Here is a 21,689-nt window from a genome sequence, read left to right as displayed (position 1 = left end):
AACACACACATCGACACCTTTACATCGGTACGTGCTTCCATCTCAGCGCCTTGAGCACATTAATATTGATTTAATTGGTCCTTTACGCCCATCAAATGGATATCGTTATTGTCTTACTGTTATTGATCGATTCTCAAGATGACCTGAAGCTTTTCCAATTACTGATATCAGCGCGGAAACTGTAGCAAGCAAACTCGTAAGTGATTGGTTTTCAAGGTTTAGAGTACCACTTCGCATTACTTCCGATAAAGGAAGGCAGTTTACATCCACACTTTTTACTGAGTTATCAAAACTTCTTGGAATCAACCATGTTAAAACAACAGCTTATCATCCGCAAGCGAATGGTTTAATAGAACGATGGCATCGTACATTAAGGGCATCTTTAATGTGTTTCAACACCAACAATTGGTCTCAACATCTACCTCTCATTCTTCTGGGTCTTCGGTCTACGTATAGACCAGATATTGGAGCCAGCCCTGCTGAAATGGTTTTTGGACTTCATTAAGGCTGCCAGGCGAAATATTTACCCACAGTAAATTCATTACACAGAACGAGTTCGTAAAAAACTTAACAGATATAATGCGATCCATGCGTCCATTAGATACGGCACATCATACAGTTAAAAGCCTTTTGTCAATTCAAATTTAATGAACTCCACGCATGTTTTTGTTCGAAATGATGCGATTTCTTCTGCACTTACTCCACCGTATGATGGTCCGCATAAGGTCAAAAAACGTTATTCGAAATTTTACACAATTATTATCAAAGGAAAGCCAGTCAATGTTTCACTAGATCGTCTAAAGCCAGCATTTTTATCAAGTAATTTCGATCAATAGTCCCACGAATCTATTCATAATTCAACTAGCTTTAAATTTACTTGCGCTAGTCTGGCGGGGAAGTAGTGTGGCGCCTATATATATGAAAATTTGTTAATATAATATGAATTCAATTACTTACATGTAAATTGTTTTCTAATTTCTCTTGCCTTAAATTAATGTATTATATATTTATGACAAATAGTGCGTGCATATTAATATTTGGTTTTATTTGCATGCCAATTGAAATGTATTTTAAAATTCTTAACTGTAAGAATTTTTTTTTGTTTTCTTATATTAATATAAATTTTAATTTGAGATTTCATGCTTCAGTGTTAGAATAATGAAAATTTTAAATTAGTTACAAGTGGGTTTGTAAATTTGTATAAAAAAAATTTAGTTTACCTTATTGACGCGGTTTTTGTGAACGGTTTTTTTTCCTTTTTATTTATTTCATCTAAAACCTTGACATTAACTCCATAAATTTTTGTGACTATATATGGTCCTTGGTAAATATTTTCGTGTTTATTTCTAGGTTCCTTTTGTACTACTACTTTATCGTTTATATTAATAGTTAATGGACGCGCCCTCTTATCATGTAGATCCTTATTTTTAATTTTATATTTCTTAATTATATTGTTTGCTATTTTATGTGTTTTTTGTAGTCTATATTTTACTTCTTTTGCATAATTTTCAGCATTGTAAATTGGATCGATTTGTTACTTTTAACTTCATTTGGTAAGGTAACATTTCTACCGAATACTAATTCGTATGGAGAAAATCCATTATCAAAAACCGTACTAGCAGTTGTATTTATGAAAAAATTTAAAATAGATATTAGAGAAAAATTGTAAGTTTACAAACTTACAATTTTTCTCTAATATCAATTACAAAAACCATTGTATAAAGCAATATGAGCAAAGCTCGCTAATTAAATACATATGATCAAAATTTAAAATATTTCAAATAAACGTCCCATTCCGGGAAGTTATCATTTAGAAAGCTCGTAAGTATTCATTAAACACCCGGTGATTTCTTTCAATTGTACCTAAGGTTTCATGATGGTAAGCTGTGGAAAAATTACATTTGATTTTTAGGATTTAAGTTAATTCAGATAAAATTTCATTTTTATATTCGGTTACTAAATCGGTTTTAAGTGAATTCATTATGCCATAAATGAGGATGAAGCCTTCAAAAATGGCAGTTACAATTGGTTTTGCTGTCTTATCAGGGTTGTATATTGTAACTAGGTATTTGCTTAAGTCGCACATAATGGTAACCGCGAATCTATTTCCATTATTCGACTCAGGCAATGGTCCTATTGTATCTATGACTACGACATCGAAAGGTTTACAGGGTGTTGGTGTAAGCACCAAATTTACTTTGGTTTTTGGCTTTACTTTATTTAATAGACATTTTTCGCAAGTTTTAACGAATTTTATGATATCGCGAGTCATGTTCTTCCAATAGTATTTTGTACGTATTTTTGCGTAAAGCTTTTTATTTCCGCAGTGTCTACCTGATATCGGATCATTGTGGTAAATTTCCATTAGTTTAAGTGTTTGTCGTTGTCCGTAACTGTTTCGACAGGCGAAATTAATAGTATTTGTAAATTTTTTGAAATTACATTCCCTGTACTTTTAAAATTTGAAATAGAAAAATATTTAAATAACTGATCATCTTTTTGCCATTCTGCTTGCTTAATATTGTGTTTACCAGCTTCTTTTTCATGCCTCAAAAGTAATTCATCTAATTGTGTAATTTTGTTAGTACACACAATATTAAGTAACTCGAGTTTTTTATGTTTTAAATGCGCATTTATTTATACTCAGCGTGCTTTGCACACAGAGTATATTAACTTTGGCTGGATAACGGTTGGTTGTACAGGTATAAAGGAATCGAGATAGATATAGACTTCTATATATCAAAATCATTAGTATCGAAAAAAAATATTTGATTGAGCCATGTCCACCCGTCCGTCCGTCCGCCCGTCTGTCCGTTAACACGGTAACTTGAGTAAATATTGAGATATATTCACCAAATTTGGTACACGAGCTTATTTGGACCCAAAATAGATTGAAAATGAGCGAAATCGGATGATAACCACGCCCACTTTTTATATATATAACATTTTGGAAAACACCAAAAACCTGATTATTTATTAAATAATACACCTAGAATGTTGAAATTTGACGTGTGGACTGATATTGAGACTCTTGATAAAAATTTGAAAAAAAAACTTTAAATGGGCCTGACACCGCCCACTTGTGTAAAGTCAATTTTACAAATATTATTAATCATAAATCAAACATCGTTAAACCTATCATAACAAAATTCGGCAGAGAGGTTGCCTTTACTATAAGGAATGGTTTGAAGGAAAATGAACGAAATCGGTTAAGGACCACGCCCAATTTTCTAAGAAAGGTTTTTAAAAGGGTCGTGGACGAATAAAATTAGCTATATCTTTGCAAAAAAGAGCTTTATATCAATGGTATTTCATTTCCCAAGTGGATTTATAACAATTAATAGGAAAATCTTCAAATTAAAAAAAATGGGCGTGGCGCCGCCTCTTTTATGACTAAGCAATTTTCCATGTTTCGGGAGCCATAACTCGAAGAAAAATTTTCATATCGTAACAAAATTGGGTACACATATTTTCCTTATAGCAGGAAAGGTTTCTATAAAAAATGGACGAGATCGGTTGAAGACCACGCCCACTTTAAAATGCTCTTGGATGAATAAAATTAGTTATATCTTTGAAAAAAAAACAGCTTTATATCACTGGTATTTCATTTCCAAAGTGGATTTATAACAATAAATAGGAAATATTTCAAATTTAAAAAAATGGGAGTGGCACCGCCCCTTTTATAACTAAGCAATTTTCAATGATTCGGGAGCCATAACTCGAAGAAAAATTTACATATCCTAACAAAATTGTGTACACATGTTTTCCTTATAGCAGAAAATATATCTAGTAAAAGTGGACGGAATCGGTTAAAGACCACGGCAACTTAGATATAAAACAAGTTTAAAAGGGCCGTAGACTAGAAGAAAAAATAGTTTTGAATCAATGATATTTCACTTCTTTTAAACGGTCGATGCCAAGTGTTATGTAGAAAAGTAATTTATCTGAAATGAAATGTGCAATTGAAGCTCACGCTGAGTATATAATGTTCGGTTACACCCGAACTTAGACACCTGTACTTGTTTTAAATTGATTTTATTAGTATCGTTGTCATGACATATTTGGCTTTTTATCCTAGGGATTTTCTTGGAAAAAAATTATATGAAAATTTGTCGAATACCAGTAATTTAATATTTTCTTCGTTTATGTCTTCAGTCGGTTGTTGTAGTTGTTCGTGATGTTTCGTCATAGACCTCGTCGGTACTGCTAGAATTTGATTATTTGAATTTTTAAATTCTTGAATTGAAATTCGCGATAATGCGTCTGCACCTACATTAGTTATTCCTTTAATATATTCTATGGTAAAATTATATTCTGATAATTCAAGCCGTATACATGAAAGTTTTGAAGAGGGGTTTTTCTTGTTGAACAGATAAACTAATGGACGATGATCGGATTTACGGTAAAGTGAGTCCCGTCGAAATTGTTTTATTGCAACGTAAATTGCTAAAACTTCTAGTTCAATGATTGCTTTTTTCTGTTCTCATTTTTTGAATGTTTTTGATGCGAAGCAAATTGGTAAATCGTTCCCATTGTGGGTTTGACTCAAAATGGCACCGCAACCAATTTTCGAAGCATCAACTGTAATTATGAATTCTTTTGTGAAGTCTGGGTATTGGAGAATTTTAGGTGAAATTAAAGATTTACAGAGTTTTTCAAAAGCACTTTCGCAAAGGTTGTCCCATTTAAATTATACTTTCTTCCTGGTAAGCTTGTTCAAAGGTGCTATTGATGCAAAATCTGGTATAAACCTTTTATAGTAGTTAGCAAATGCTACAAATCTGCGAACTTCATCTTAATCGCGTGGTTTAGGGTGTTTTTTTATTGCAACAGTTTTTGAATCGTCAGGCAGCAGGCCTTTGGACGAGCATTTATGACCAAGGAATGTAACTTCTGAACGCATGAAATTGCATTTTAGAGGATTTAAACGTAAATTGAACTTTCGCTACAACCAATAAATAATACATCGTCAACATATAAAAAGGCTTGATTGGGGGAAATACCTGAAAAGGCAATAGACATCATCCTGGAAAATGAGTTTGGAGCAACGTTTAGTACGAATGGTAATACTTTCCAAAGAAAAGCACAACGATCGGTACTGAACGAGGTGATGTCTCTGGAATTCTTATGTAACGGGATTTGATGAAAACCGGAATATAAATCTAATGTTGAGAAGTATTTTGCTCTTCCAAGGTTATCTAAAATGTCGCCTACATGCGCTAGTGGAAATGTATCAGCTATTAATTTTTTATTTACAGCTCTACGGTCAATTGTAATTTGAGTAACTTTCTTCGATTAATTAATTTTTTAGCAAATTATCAACCTCAGTACGTTGTGAGTATGGTAGTGTATAATTTTTAATGTATACCGGTTTCTTATCGGTCAATCTAAGTTTTTGTTCGTAAAAATTATTTAAAGTCATTAAGTCCGTCTTTAGTGCAAATATATCGGAGTATTGTAAGCATAAATCAAGAAGTTCCCTTTGCGTACGTGGGCATTTGTTTTATTAAAATTGATTTAAGTTCTTCTAAACGTTCTAGATCATCTGAAGCTTTCTTAATTTTGTATATATGAAAATTGCTAATGTCTTCTGTCTTAATATTTAAATGTTTATATATTTTACTTCGTCTGTTGTATTAGTTACTTTTAAAATCGGATTTTTCGTGTCTACTATGCATTTCGCTGTGAAAGCGCCATCAGAAATCTCATGAGAATCAACAAAAGCTGGATTTTTGGAATTACCTAAATTGAAAATACGGAAAACTTCGCACCTTGGTGGAATTGTTAAACTATTGCTAGACATGCTATGTAAAATTGAAGCTTTAACCCTTTCTGTCCCGTGAAAAATTTGTATTGTATCGTTTGAGTAGTTGATTATGCATTTGTTTGTTTTTAGAAAGTCCTTTCCGAGTATGCCGTTTGAAACATGAAGAGTATGTGGTATTAAAATGTTCGTTACTATTAAGTTCGTCTCTACTGTGCCTAATGTAGTAATTGTCTCGGATGTTACGCCTGTGATGTTAATAATATTACTGTTATCTATTGCTGAATTTGTCGAAAAACTGGAAATTTTAATTAGGGAAATATCTGCCTGCGAGTCTACTAGAAACGTACATGTTTTGTCGGAATCGGTAACTTTTACTTCGCTGAAGTCGGAATAATTTAGGTTTAGACATTATATTGATTGGACATTACTTAGTTGCTTAGCTCCGGCTTCCTCAGTGTTCGCGACTGAGGGGCTTCGGCGTTTAAAGCCCTAACGTTGGCAGAACCTTTTTGAGTTTTGGTTGTTAGTATTTCTTCTATTTGCGAACCGACTATTATTACTATTTTTGTAATTATTTGGCCGATTGTTGCCTCTATTGGAATTGATATTTCGAAAATTTGAATTATGCTGCTTATTTGAGTTACCGTTAAATCTAAAATTACTATTGTTTTGCCTGTAATTATTGTTACTTCTAAAATTCCCTCTAAAACTTGATCTAATAGGATGCGACCGAAAAGCTAACATTTGCCGTTCCTTTATCTCCTGTTCGCGCTCTATTATCATCTTCGCTACAACGTCCTTTGAATCTTTGAATGTAGTTGACGCCAGGATTGATTTCACCATATCCCAACAGCTTTTGAGTCTGCAAACGCTTATGGTTTGTTCAACCGCCATCTCATGAGCCTTTGCCTGTGTCATACCCTCTATGATTAAGGAAAGTTCTAGCGAATCCGAAAGCTCTTCTACTTGTTTTGAAAATTCTGAAAAATTGTTGTTATTTACTCTCAAAGCTGCGATTTTACCAGCGACAACTTTCGAGTTGTCTGGTTTTATTTTACCGCGTAACGCTTCTATAATTTGGCTGACTGATTCTATTTCCGCTGGTAAGGCTTCACGAGCTTTGCCTTGGAGTTTGGATTTTAAAAATGCAATGAAAGTAGGAGTTGGAGCTTCGTCAGAGAATACTTCCATTAATTCAACTTTATTTATAAATGAGTCAATTGCTCCATGAGTCTCCACTGTAGTTTTCTCGCATAATGGAGGCACACGTACTAATGAACGATTTTTTCTGCTCGACTGTGGCCATGGTTGTAACGTTGTAACGAAGCCTTCCCTGAGCCGCGGTTTCGATTGTACCAAGGTAAGCGAGCCTTAGGGGCTGGTCAGGCCTGCTTTGACCCGTGTACTTGGTGTATACGTGAGGTTAGGTCTTCAAAGACAGGTACTCACGATAAACCTACACTCGCTGTTCATACAACAGGCTGACCGCACTCCCAACAGAATAACTTTCTCCTATTTCGGGATTTTTCAGTGTAGTGCCCTTCTTGGCCACACCTTCTGCATACGTTGTTCGGCGTTCTGGGTGGGGAGTGATGCTGTATGTGGAATCTCTTGTGGTGGCTGCTGATGAGGTGGTCTTACAATCCTTGCTTTCTCGCTTACGACTTGTTTCGCCCTCTCACGTCGTGGTGCCTCTGACGTCCATCGGTGGCCCTCGTGGATGCCCTCGTAGTCTTCCGCGAGGGTGAGAAGTTCCGCTAAACTGGTGAAATCTTGTCGGCGGATATACAGTAGGTAATCCGGATGGCTGTTTCGAAACATCCTTTCTTGCCGTTGCTCCTTACAGTAACTGGCGTGCCACATCAAGTTTTGTATCGCCAGCACGTAATCCTTGTATTTCTCTGTCGTATATCATCTTCTAGACGCTCGAAATATCTGGCCGGTAAGAAACATCTGAGGAAATCCCGCTTGAAGGCCGCCCAGTTGGTCCAGTGTTCGTTATTGTTGCGATACCACTGGAGGGTGGTGTTGCAAAGTAACTCGGGCATAGTTTTCGGGAGGAGGTCTACACTTACCGTGTATACTTCTGCCAATTCCTCCAGCCGCTCTATGAATGCTAGGGGATCTCGTCCCCCATCGTATTTCACTGACCACTTCCGCACTTGATCGATGACGGGTGCGATTACGATGGCCGATGCCTGATTGCCTTGGGCTATCACATCGTTTGGTTTTACGGTGTTCGGTACGGGTGGGTACTGGGGTGTTGGTTGTGGGTTCTGTGTGGGAAATGTAAATTGGGTCGGTTCCGGTGTTTTTGTGGGACCTCTCGCTCCCGTTCCACTTGGAGTTGGTGGGATTGGTAATTTGATCGCCTCTCATTCTCTGAGTTGGTTTCTGCGACCCTGTGTGTGCTCTCCAAAAATATGAATTTTGCGTATATCTCGAAGTCGGTCGGTGCCTTGGATATTGTTAGGACTATCCGTTTTCGGATCTCCCGCGTTGATCCTGTGTGTTCAATGTCTAGCTCTTGGGCTATGGCCACCAGCTGCTCTTTGGCGACGTTATCCACCACGTTGTATCGATTGGCTAACTCATCTTGTGACAACATTTTTTTTTTCGGGGAATTTTCCCTCTGAATAGTTAGTTATACGACTTGGAAGGTCCCTGCTCGGGCGCCAATTGTAACGAAGCTTTCCCTGAGCCCCGGTGCTTCTTAATACATTGCTGGGATATACTCGCCGTGTCCAGGGTTCCTTGCAATAAATTTATACTGTGGTGCCCTTTTCCAAGTGTACTATATTACTTTATTGAACTTCATTCATTTACAGCTAAATTATATCTAAAACTTCATTTAAACTCAATTTTCGTTCAATGCTATTGATATTCGGTGTCGGGGTGGCCTGGCGGGTAACGGTCCACCCAAGTCCCGTTGGTATGGCTGCTGGCGTGCTGGCTTATGTTGTTGTTACCTCTGCTTTAAGTATTTTCCTATTCGTATAATGGTTTGTATTGGCTAACGGTCCACCAGGTCTCGTTAGCGCGTGATTATTGGACGCCTACGCTAGCGTTCGCCGCGGCGTTGGCTGTCGTGCTGAGTATGCGGTCACTGAGGACGCTCGTTGACGCTGGCGTCGCGGTTAGTATTTCGCCGCAGAGGACATTCGATGATAATGTATATGCGGTCACTACGGATGTTCGTTGATGACGCGTTGACGTCGGCGCCGCGGTTGTTATTTCTGATGCGTTGACGTTGGCGTCGCGGTTATTATTTCGCCGCTGAGGACGCTCGATGATGATAATGTGTATGCGGCCACTAGAGACGCTCGAAATGAAAGAGTACTTGGGCGCTCGTTGACGGCGCAGTGATGCTGGCGTCGCAGTTCTGTAGCGCTTTACGGGTCGCCTCACGGTCGACGGTGATGAATCGGCGGAGCGCAGCCTTGAGCGTTAATTGAGCGAGGGAAAAACCACATTCTCATGCACCGCTCAGTCTGCGTCTACGTCGGGTGGTGATGTCTCGCACTGGCAAAATCTTAACTACGAGCTATCACCTTCCATCCGTAGATCCGAACAGTAATCACCGTGCCGGGCTATACCGTTTGTTGTTGGGGATGGCGCTGCGGCGCCTTATGGGTCACCTCGCGGTCGACTATGGTGAGTCGGCGGAGCACAGCCCTAAGTGTTAAGTGAGAGGGGGAAAGCCCGCACACTCACGTACGGCCCAGTCTGCGTCTACGTCGGGTGATGATGTCTCGCACTGGTAAAACCCTAACTACGAGCTATCACCTTCCGTCCGTAAATCCGAACAGTGATCACAGCGCCGGGCTATACAGTTTGTTGGCGTCGATGGCGCTGGTTTTGGCGAGATGGGCTGCTTTGGCGTCGGTGATTCTTTAATTGGCCCAGTTACTTGTGTCCTCGTCGATGGCACTGCTGCTGGCGCGGTTAGCTGACTGTGCCGATGTCGGCGTTACTTTTACTACTGCTGCATCCACTCGCGGTTATATACAGCGACTCACGTCCTAGGCGTTGAGCGGCCCGACGCCTACATGACCATTCCACCCCTTCCCCTCAGCAATGGTTTCGGCCGTGAGCCGATGCGTGCGCACAGGGGCTACCGCTGTGCCGTTAAGGTGCACTTCCCCTCCGCCCACGGGTCGACCCACGGTGTATCGGCTGGTACAACCCCGCCCCCTTACGCACCTTCTACTAGTGTGTAAGTAGGGAGGCGGGGGTGTCCAGCGGTGAAACCAGTACTAACGAGTCCTCGCAGTCTCTTCCCTAGGTGACCGACCCCGCGGACTACCGATCCCGTCGAAACCGTCAACCGACCCCGCCCGGAACGAGCCGCCACTGTCCAGGTAAACCCCATTACCAGCCTACTTCCCCTCTCACCACGGCCCTGGTACGCGCTCCGTAGCCCACGGCCGCTGCCGTCGCATCGTGCCACCACTACCACGTTCCCAGCAAAGAAGCAATTACCTACTCGCCATGATCTACAAATTCTACAAGTGGGTGGAGTTAATCCCGGCGCGCCAAGCAAAAACGGCAAGCGTGCTCAAAGCGCTACAAGAAAAGGTCATATACTTACTTGGTTGTCCGGAAACCTTCCTCACCGACAATGGGAAGCAGTTTGGCGGAAAAGCGTTAGCACCGTTCCTGAGCGACCACCGCACATGGGATTAGGAGAGTCCACAAATGGCACTTGCAATAAACATGGTCAGAAAAGTGGGTACAAAGGCATCTGCAGGAGGCATAAACTTTTGGGAAATAAAACAACGTCACACGGAGGGAGCAGTACCAGTGGCCAGCCAAACGAACAAAAACACGAAGGGGACCTATTTTTTTCGGGCCACTTTTTACCGAATACCTGATAGCCATGATGAAATCACAACCCGAAGAAGATGGAAACAAAGAAGAAGAATATTATGTATTATAATGAATTGTATGAAATATACTCTGTTAGTTTTAAGAACAATGAAATGTAATTATTCTTACAAATGAATTTAAAACATAAACTTTGTTAGATATAAGTGGAATGACTCTGTATATTTTTGAGAAAAAAAAGAAAAAAAAAATTAATAAAGTGCTTCGCCCACATGCACACCGGCATAAGACCTAGGACATGACTGGAGATCCATCTTTCCCCACAGCAGCTTTCCGTCAACCGAAGTGGGAGCGTAGCGTTACAATAACGTAACCCCCTGTATTTCCTTATTCACTTAAACCTGAACCTCCCTGTACTTATTTTTCTATAGCATAACCTACAACCACTTGTACTTATTCTTTTATAGCATAGTCAACAACCACTGATAGCAAACCAATGAAAATCACAATAATGGTGTGTTGACTTCTCAACCAGTTTGCGGCACCACCCATATAAACATCGAATTTGCATTTTTGCAATTCAGTCCTCGCAGGTGAGCCAGCGGAAGTGTATGTCTTTTTTAAGACATACTTTTCCCTCCTGCTAGCTAGCTGAGTGGAAGGGGCGCCGTCATGGCACGGGTCACCCTTCACTTAAGTAAGGACGACGGGGAGGATGCCTTGTGCTACTTTGCCCCCCGCGCTCTCCTAGGTGTTAAGTGGCCCGATGCCTTCATGGCCATTTAACCCCTTTCCCTCAGTTCTAGCTTAGGCTGGCTGAGTGGAAGGGGCGCTGTCATGGCGCGGGTCACCCTTCACTTGGGTAAGGACGACGGGGAGGATGCCTTGTGCTACTTTGCCCCCGCGCCCTCCTAGCTGTTGTGCGGCCCGATGCCTTAATGACCATACAACCCCTCCCCCTCAGTCCTAGCTTCGGCTGGCTGACTGGCAGGGGCGCCGTCATGGCGCGGGTCACCCTTCACTTAGGTAAGGACGACGGGGAGGATGCCTTGCGCTACTTTCCCCCCGCGCCCTCCTAGGCGTTGAGCGGCCCGACGCCTACATGACAATTCCACCCCTTCCCCTCAGCACTGGTTTCGGCCGTGAGCCGATGCGTGCGCACAGGGGCTACCGCTGTGCCGTTAAGGTGCACTTCCCCCTGCCCACGGGTCGACCCACGGTGTATCGGCTGGTACAACCCCGCCCCCCTTACGCAACTTCTACTAGTGTGCAAGTAGGGAGGCGGGGGTGTCCAGCGGTGAAACCAGCACTAACGAGTCCTCGCAGTCTCTTCCCCAGGTGACCGACCCCGCGGACTACCGATCCTGCCGTAGGCTACCTATCAATCCGATCCCGCCGAAACCGTCAAACGGCCCCGCCAGGAACGAGCCGCCACTGTCCAGGTAAACACCATCACCAGCCTACTTCCCCTCTCACCTTGGCTCTGGTACGCGCTCCGTAGCCCACGGCCGCTGCCGTCGCATCGTCGACCCTCTGGTGCCGCCCCTCTGGCGCCGCCGCTGCCTCCATCCCGCTGGTGCTACGCCGACCGTTGGCCGTCCGCCATACTACCGCCGTGCTTATCCCGCCTTGCTGGTGCCGCCGCTGCCACACTAACCGTTGGCCGTTCGCCATCCTACCGCCGTTAAGTTGCTGCATCCGTCACGCCGCTGCTACGACGACCGTTGGCCGTCTGCCACCCTACCGCCGTTAAGCCGAGGCATCCGTCTCGCCGCTGCTACACTAGCCACTGGCCGCTTGCCATCTTACTACCGTTAAGCCGCTGCTTCTATCCCGCCCTGCTTCCGTACCGTCGTACCAGTCCGTCCGTTACCCGACTGCTCAACCTCCTCTACTCCAACGATCGTTAGCCGCCGCTCCGCCTCCTCGCCATCTTGCGACGGAAAGCTGCTGCCCGCCTAATATTTCCAGCCGTGTGTGCGTGTGTTCGTAACACATAAATATCGTGTATTTATTCAGTACGGGTTTGTGGGACCTTTACTCGACTCTGGATGGACTGAGCGTTACCCCAGCCTTAGACAAAACCCAAAGAAAAGTTATGTAGAATTGAAAGAAAAAGGGGAATTTGAGAGAGGAAAACTGAGAGAATTATTCGGTAATTTAACGAAAATCTCAATTTTGATTATGGAACTTATTTTAGTTGAGCTCAAAAGAAAATTATGAAAGTATTTTTAAAGGAAATTTATGAAAATATTTTAAAAAGAAATTTGTGAAAGTATGTATTGTGAAGAAAGCCAAAGTATTATCAAGTTATATTTTATCACGGACGCACCGTTTAAAGTCAAAATTGTATGGTTTTATTTTTATAGATACGGGCGCACCGCATCTTTTCAAACATGTAATATAAATGTCCTCGGAAGCACCGGGATTACAAAAAAAAAAATTTATGTCATATATATACACGGACGCACTGCTTTAAAGCCAAAAAATCTCATTATTTTTCCATTGAACCACCATTTACGCAAAAAAAATCTCTTTGGTTATTTACGGAACCACCGTTTTATGCAAAAAAATGTGTATGTTTGTTTACGGACGCACCGTATTTCCAAAAAAACTCATATTTGTAAGTATGTAAGATTGCTCAAAAATTATATATATTTTTTTCAACTCTGGTTTATACATTAGGGGCTTCATAGCAAAATGCGATAAGTGCAATCGAAAAATTTTGTGAAATTAGAAAAAAAATGTGCAAAACGTGTTGATCCAGTGAAAATACAAATATTTATTTATTTTATATAAGGTAGGCTAGTCTCACAATTCTCACAATTAGAAAAAAAATTGGATATTCGCATGAGAAAAAGATTATATCAAAATTCCGAAAAAAAATTGTATGTACACTTATGCTCTTGATTTGAACCTCCTCAAATATTCTACCTATTTAGCAATATATCGTGAAATCATATTCATATTCGCAAAAAAATGCTTAATTTATTTCTTTTAGAGTATTTATGAAAAGGGAAAAAGGCGAAAATTTTAGTATGACAGTCATATAATAATTATACGTATGCAAGTTTAAATGATTATTTTGAATCGTCGAAAGTCGAAAATGTGAGATTTTAGTGACATAAATTTAACAAATTCAATATATGTGTATTTCATCAAAAAATTTAAACAATTTTAAAATTTAATGTTACAAATTCCAAAAAGTTATACATACATAAATATTTTTGCCGAGTGATACTGCTTCCTTTTATGCTGCTGCCAATACCGCTGCTCCGCTTCCGCTGTAGTTTGATTTCTGCTGCTGGTTCTCTTCTGCCGCTCTATAAGCCGTTGGTTAGCACATTTGTTGTTGTATTGTTGTGGTGGTATTTACGCCGTTATACTTGGCGTGGCGTGTTTTTGTACACTTGGTCTGATGTTCCGTTATTTAGAATATTTGGTTTTTGATACAGTTTTTAAACCACAATTTCATATGCATTTTTGTAACTTTTACATTTTATTCAACTGGTTTTTAAGAGCTTTATACATTTTTGTAGAAATTTTTAAATTTTTGTAATTTTTTTGTAAATGTTTTTTTTTATTTTATAAATTTTCTGTAGATAATTTTTAAATTTATGTACTTTTTTGTAGGGTTTTTCTAACTTTTGTATTTTTTTTTGTAATTTTTATAGTTTTTTAAAGAACATTTTTTTTGTGTAGTTTTTATAGTTTTTAAATTTTTTTGTAAAATTTTTGCCATTTTATATATTTTTTGGATTATTATTTGATTTTATGGTTTTTTTGTAGATTTTTAAATTTTTGTAAGTAAATTAAATTGGCGGTGATGGTAGCGTGCTCCGCCTACCACACCGTATGCCCTGTGTTCACACCCCGGGCAAAGCAACATCAAAATTTTAGAAATAAGGTTTTTCAATTAGAAGATAATTTTTATAAGCGGGGCCGCCCCTCGGCAGTGTTTGGCAAGCGCTCCGGGTGTATTTCTGAAAAGCTCTCAGTGAAAACTCATCTGCCTTGCAGATGCCGTTCGGAGTCGGCATAAAACATGTTGGTCCCGTTCGGCCAATTTGTAGGGAAAATCAAGAGGAGCACGATCCAAATTTGAAGAGAAGCTCGGCCTAAAATATCTTCGGAGGTTATCGCGCCTTACATTTATTTATTTATTTAAATTAAATTTTAATTCTTCAGATAAATTTTAATTTTTGTTTAATTAATTTTTTTGATTTTAAGTTTTTAAGATTTAAGGTTTTTTTAAGATTTTCAGTTTTTAAGAGGCCTGCCTCTTCTCCACTATGGCCGCCATTGCTAATTCTTTCCACACGGTGAAAGATTGGTTTCTTAGCGCCAATCAATTTGAGTATTTTATACTCACGTTTGTGGGTATGCAGCCCAATGCGCACACCCGCACACACAATCCCTTTATTACCTTCTTAGTTCCAATGAGCATTCTTAGTTCAGTTTTATTCAGACAGTTTATTTAAATAATCTCTTTTTGTTTTTCTAACTCCACACTTTTAGCTTTAGTTAGGTTATGTTAATCTCCAATTATAATTTATTCTTCTACTGTTCTTAGTCTTTTAAGTTATTTTTATAATCACAACTTTTGTCTTTAGTTTTATTTAAACATACAATAAAATACTTTTTGGTTTCAATTTTAATTTTGGTTTTTGTTCTGAACCTTTGAGCCACGACCGGTCACTTCAATTGTGCAAACGAAACTCGATCGCGCTCCTTTTTTATCCACACTCCGTTGCCATAATTTTTCATCGCTGAATGCAATTGTCACTGGTGAGTGCAAACGGCACTGCTGTTCAGCAACAGCTCACAGCGATGCCAGTTGCACTCTGAGGTGTGTTCAGTGCGTAAAGGCTGAGTAACGCAGTTCGGTAACAAAACAACCTACCTCATAAAATTAGAGGGGCTATGCCAACTATCAACGTTTAACATTACGGGGGCCCTGAAGACAACCCCGACGGCTGCACTGTATGCCATTCTGCACATTCCACCTGTAGACCTGTTTGCAAAGAACATAGCGTTAACAACTGCAACCAGGCTCGGTGCCTCGGGGCAGTTTGAGCGCCGAATATACGGCCATAGTAGTATAGCTTCATCAATCACAAGACGAACAGGCTACCTGATTCCCTATCTGCGCTTCGATCTTAAGCCCAAAATAGAGGTGCACGGTTGGCGCAAGGGTGCCCAAATGGCGGACGAGGCGATACATGTGTACTCAGATGGTTCCAAAGTAGTAGAAGGAGTAGGGTCTGTGGTATACTGTGCTGATTCGGAAATAAACAGATCCTACAGGCTGCCGGATTACTGCAGCGTATTCCAAGCGGAAATAGTAGCCGTAACCAAACATTAGAAACCCTGGAAAAGAATAGCCCAAGCTGCAGTCGTGTTAACTTTTATATTGACGGTCAAGCAGCAATTAAGGCAATAATCTCGCATAGCACAGCATCTAAATACGTGTTAGAGTGTAAGAAGTCCCGGCGAGAATCGGTACAGGAAGAAGCATACATCTATATTGAGTCCTAGGGCTTATGGGAATAGATGGGAATGAAAAAGCGGATTAACTAGCTAAAAAGGGCGCATCCCTTGAAGCTTGCTCCATAGACCTCCCATCAAGTCTGGGCGAGATTAAGCTAAGGCGAGAGGTGCACATGATTGACCAAGCGGGAAAGGCGTGGGTTCAAGCGCGGGGCCGTAAAGTGTCGAAAATTATCTGTAGGTCTTACAACCTTAGACTAACTAAGTTGCTTCTATCATTAAAAAGTCTTCAGTCCTCGACTCATGACGGGAATTCTGACTAGACACTGCCTTCTGGCGTCACGTGCCTTTAAATTAAGCTTGGTCAGTTATAGCAGATGTAGGAAGTGCGGGTTGGAGGAGGAAACGATCGAGCACGTTCCGTGATCGTACCCTGCGCTTGCCAGGCTAAGACTCTAGCTATTGGGAGTGATATAGCTTTCATATCTAGAAGCAGCAATTAGCTTAAGTCCTAGGAAGCTTCTAGTATTTGTCAAGAGGACGGAGTTATTTTATAACATAGGTCCTGGTTTGTGATAGGGTTTTTCAATTTGGTCGTTAAAACAAACTTCTGGTAACATTATGGACTTATTCAGTCTGTGTGAGGTCCTCATGGACCGGCCAGTTCAACTTAGCCCAATGAAATATGTTTGTTAGCGGGTGTCTTTATTTCACAAATCAAATTTACTGTGAAAACATACTCCTTAAAAGTAAATTGCAGAAACGCCCCTCTTACAACATGGCTATCGGGTATGAAACATAAAAATTGCGCTGTTCTCTACTAGTATATGCTATTTACGTAATAATTTTATTCCAAGAAACTGGGCGTTTGGGGAAGTCCAGATTTGTAAACAACTAAAAACAAAAAAGTTTGGAATAATGTGAGCCCAAAGATTATTTTGGAGAACTGGAATGTGCTTGGGCCTTTCTTAACAAAGTTAATAAATCATTCATTAATGAGCGGAGTATTCCTAAATGAATGGAAGGACTCATTGGTAGTGCCGGTTTAAAAAATTGCTAAAACAAAAAAATGTGAAGAGTTTCGTCCAATATATACTTTTAAGATATTTGAAAAAATAATGGAAATCATTGTGAAAAATCAACTACAAACGTACCTTGAAACTAATAATATACTGTCTCTAAACCAGTCTGGATTTTGTAAGAATCATTCATGCGAAAGTGCAATAAACTTAGTTGTAAGTGAGTGGAAGAAGCATCCACGAAAAGCAATAATAGCAGCGCTATTTCTTGATTTTAAGAGAGCATTTGAAACAGTAGACAGAGAGATTCTTATAAAAAAGCTGTATATGTATGAAATAAGAGGAAAAGAGCTATTTTTGTTTAAGGACTAGCTTACAAATCGTAGACAACACACAAAAATAAAAACCACAAAATCAAGTTTTTCATATGTGAATACATGGGTGCCCCAAGGATCGATTATGGGAGCAATTACGTTTATAATTTACATAAATGATATATAAAAAGCGATATCAAAATCCAAAGTGTTAAGGTATGCCGACAATACATTGGTATATACTGAAGCAGAAACAGTGGAAAAATGTAAACGAAAGATAGAATGTGATAAAGATGAAATTATGAAATGGCATATGGTAGTGTTGCGTGGAATTCACCTAACTTCGAATGCATTTAACGTTACAAATATACATACACACAAACGTTCATATTTTGCTGACCCAGATAACCACTATGAGTTCATTCGCATTTTCCAAACCGCCCAGCCAGCTTGTGTGCGGATCATATTGACAATATGTAGGTCACAACAATAAAATGCTGTCAAACAATTATTTATTATGAAATCATGTACTTTTTAGTATGTAAGCATTAATGTAATTATGTATGTGTAGGTTAAGAACTTCTGTATAAATAGAAATTGATTTCTTTAATAAACGAAAAATGATAATTTAATGCCACTCATCAGCGTCTCTCTTCCTTTACTTTAACATTTATTACATGGCGATCCTGCCAGTTCAGATCAAACATCAGCACAACTGCTAAAACGATCTGACTGGAAAAGATCCTGCCAGTTCAATCCTTAAGCATAAAGTTGCTGATGAAGCAACGCTAAAAAGGATGTAGCTGGTCACAGATCCTGCCAATTTTTTTTTTTTTTTTTAAAACGGGAAAAAGGATCACGCTTTGTAACGCGTACACTTTACTTTACCAAGGATAACGCTATGTAACGCGTACAGCAGTAGAGCTAGAACACTTTATATTAACCACAGATCCAAAGAACCAAATGCCATTACAAAAATAATAAAAAAACAAAAACAACTTCAAGCAACAACAATAGCTACAGGATAATCGAGTGGAATGTCATCAAAGATTCAGCAAACCGCGGATATTTTTGACAAAAGCATAATCGAGTGGAATATCATCAAAGATTCAGGAAACCGCCGTTATTTTGGACAAAAGCATAATCGAGTGGAATATCACACCAGAGGGACAACATAGGTGAACCGGATATTTTGGTAACAGCAAACTGGCAGCTATCCTATGTATGAATTAGAATAAATTGAGCGGCCTTATGGACGCTTAACCAAGAGCAAAAACTTTTGTTTTTGATTGGGGATGTTTTTTTTTTTTTTGAAAATTATGACTAGTATTTAGTTGAAATAGGTATAATGGAAAAAAAATTACTTACTAAAATCTAAAGAAAATTTTTAAAATAGTTTGAAAAAAAAAGAAGGTTTAGTTGTTTCTTTGCTATGCAAGAAATAAAAACAGAAGTTGAAAATAGAAATTAATTTTTAAAATATCTTGTAAATTAAGAGAAAAAACATAAATTATATTAAAATGCAAAAAATTTCAAAATTATGAACAAACATTTTATTTAATAACTTTTATAATGTTAAAAAAAATAATAAGAAAAAAAAATTATACTTAATTGATGACAATTTCAAAAAAATAAAATTTAAAAAGATTTTAGGAAAATTTTTATTGTAAAATAAAAATATTGAGAAAATTTTCAATAGAGTAAATAAAATATATGTAATTTAAAACATAAATTACAATTTTAAGAAAATTAGAAATGTTAAAAATATTAAATTGAAACAATTTTTTTAGAAAAAAAATTTTTAAATGATTGCTTTTATAATGTCAATTAAATATTTTTCGTAAGTAAACTGGAATCTTTAGGTTCAATAATAATAAAGACAAAAAACAAAGAAATTTTATAAGCTTAAATTAGATTTCCTTTCTTAAAGTAACAGGAAAATAATATTAGAGAATTTCAGCATGGCTTGGTGGACAAAGATAGCACACGGCATAATAATAGCATTGTAGTGTTGCGTGGAATTCACCTCACTTCGAACACGCTTAATGTTACAAATATACATACAAACAAACGATCATATTTAATTGACCCAAATAACCACCATGCGTTCATTCGCCTTTGCCAAATCGCCCAATATATTGATTCGTCATACCAAACTGCTCAAGCGCGGATCATATTGACAATATGTAGGTCAATACAATAATTTGCTGACAAACCATTTTTCATTTTAAATCATGCACTTCTAGTATGTAAACACTCATGTAAGTAGGTATGTGTAGGTTAAGAACTTTTGTATAAATAGAATTGAATTTCATCAATAAAATAGAATCGCTTTCTAACGCTACTCATCAGTGTATTTATTCAAGCGCATATAACATGTTACATGGCGATCCTACCAAACTAGATTAAAATGGGCAAACCTGCTAAAAAATCTAGTTGGAGGAAGATCATACCAGCCTGATCTTCAATTAGCTGAAAACTTGCTCATAAGCAAAATTCGCTAGATTTTGCTGAACAGAGATCCTGCCATATCAACAAACAGTTCGCTAACTGACAATAATTTTAAAGACAGGATTAAAAGTCCTGCAAATTAAAAACAAAATTAAGTAATCCTGAAAAACAGGATACAAAGGAAGGCGAAATTTTGCGCTACAAAAAGGATTCCCAGAAAATTGCTACCATCATCAGTTATGAGGATTTGAGCAAATTAAAATCGAAGTTAACGGCAAATAAAGTTAAACAACATTCTGATCGGCAACAAGGATGACTAAACAAATAAACGCATAAGCGAGGTGGAATAAACAACATTCTGATCGGCAATAAGGATGACTGACCAAATAAAAGCATAAGCGAGGTGGAATAAGGATGACTGACCGAATAAAAGCATAAGCGAGGTGGAATAAGGAAATCTTCATCAACAGCAAAAATCCGCAGCAAACAATATCCTGAATAGCAGAAAGGTGTAAATGTTTAAGTATAATACAAATTTTTATAATCAATTGAGCGGCCAGTTTTTGCTTAGGAATTTTTTTTAAATATGGTAGGATGAACAAATTTTTGTTTACAAAAAGTTTGATGTCAGCTTTGAAAATGGCACAAACTATACCTAAAAATAGGGAAAAAGATTGAAGCCCAATGTGGCGTAGAACAAATAATAATAACATAAAATTTAATTTTAAACAATACTTTGAAAAAAAAAAATACAATTTTAAGAAAACTAGAAATGTTAAAAATATTAACTTTAGAAATTTCCTTTTAAGAAAACCAAACATTTTAGAAACAAATTTTAAACAGTAGTTTCTATAATATTAATTAAATAAGGAAAAATAAAATTATTTAAAATGTCAAATAAATCAGGCAAAATGGCATAAAAATTTATTTTTAAAATATTTTGTATTTAAGAAAACCTCACAATTCAAGAGGTCATAATTTTACATATTAGGAAAAATACTTTTACTTCAACCACCAATAGATATAAATATGCCCTGTTTTTTACATATTAGGAAAAATACTTTTACTTCAACCACCAATAGATATAAGTATGCCTGTTTCAGTTAGGAAAACCTAGTTTTTAGAGATGTCATAATTTTAAGGGAAAATCTTTTACTTTAGCCACTGGGAGAATATGAAATACTAATAGGGAAATATCTTTTATTATAAATCCAAAAAGAATAGAAAACAGTAATAGAAAATATTTTTACATTAACCCACCTACAAAATAAGGAAATAATAGCCCATAAGAATAGGCTTACCCAATATAAAAAATATGCTAATGACTCACAATAATTTAACAAAAAAAAAAAAAAACAGTTTCAACAATAGCATTCCACTTTACTCGCTATTCAAAAGTCAGCACACAACAAATACGAAAATAAAAATGAGAAAACAAAAACCAAAAAAATTTTAAAAATTCATATTGTTATCAAGTTACCATCAAATCACAAACGTTAGTTTGTAAACACAAGCCGATTTTTAGGTGAGTCGACACACTTAAAGTTCGGCTGTGCAAAACATTACTCATCATAGTACATATACGAAAAAGATAGCAAAAGTCAGCATCTTATGAAAAAAAAAAACAAGAGTAAGCATAACGGGCACTGTATGTAAAGCAAATGCAAACGAATAAAAGCAAAAAGAAAAACATAAACTTATAATATCAAGTTACCACTATGATATAAATTACAACTGAATTCAAAAAAATTATTTGGTAACACCAAGCAAGTTGACTGGGTCATTTAACGTAAAATGAAACAACACGGCACACTTATAACA

The 21,689-nt window shown here is 38.1% G+C and overlaps 1 protein-coding gene across 12 annotated transcripts in view; it reads left to right on the top strand.

Annotated features, from left to right (window-relative positions):
• The window catches only part of LOC137235493 (uncharacterized), a 523,646-nt gene that overhangs the window by 336,694 nt on the left and 165,263 nt on the right, over positions 1-21,689 (top strand). For 7 of the 12 annotated variants that reach the window (XR_010947919.1, XR_010947921.1, XR_010947920.1 and 4 more), the window contains one exon: positions 12,964-13,217. The exons of the other annotated variants lie outside the window; for them this stretch is intronic. Coding sequence is in view for 1 of the 7 variants with exons in the window: in XM_067758500.1 (XP_067614601.1) it covers positions 13,157-13,217 (61 nt within the window). In the remaining 6 variants the exon portion in view is untranslated. The remainder of the gene's footprint in view (positions 1-12,963; positions 13,218-21,689) is intronic. 12 annotated transcript variants of the gene reach the window in all.

Source organism: Eurosta solidaginis, chromosome X, assembly GCF_040869045.1.
Source record: "Eurosta solidaginis isolate ZX-2024a chromosome X, ASM4086904v1, whole genome shotgun sequence".
Classification (NCBI taxonomy): domain Eukaryota; kingdom Metazoa; phylum Arthropoda; class Insecta; order Diptera; family Tephritidae; genus Eurosta; species Eurosta solidaginis.
The sequence above is the reverse complement of the archived record's forward strand: the minus strand, read 5'-3'. Positions and strand labels throughout refer to the sequence as shown.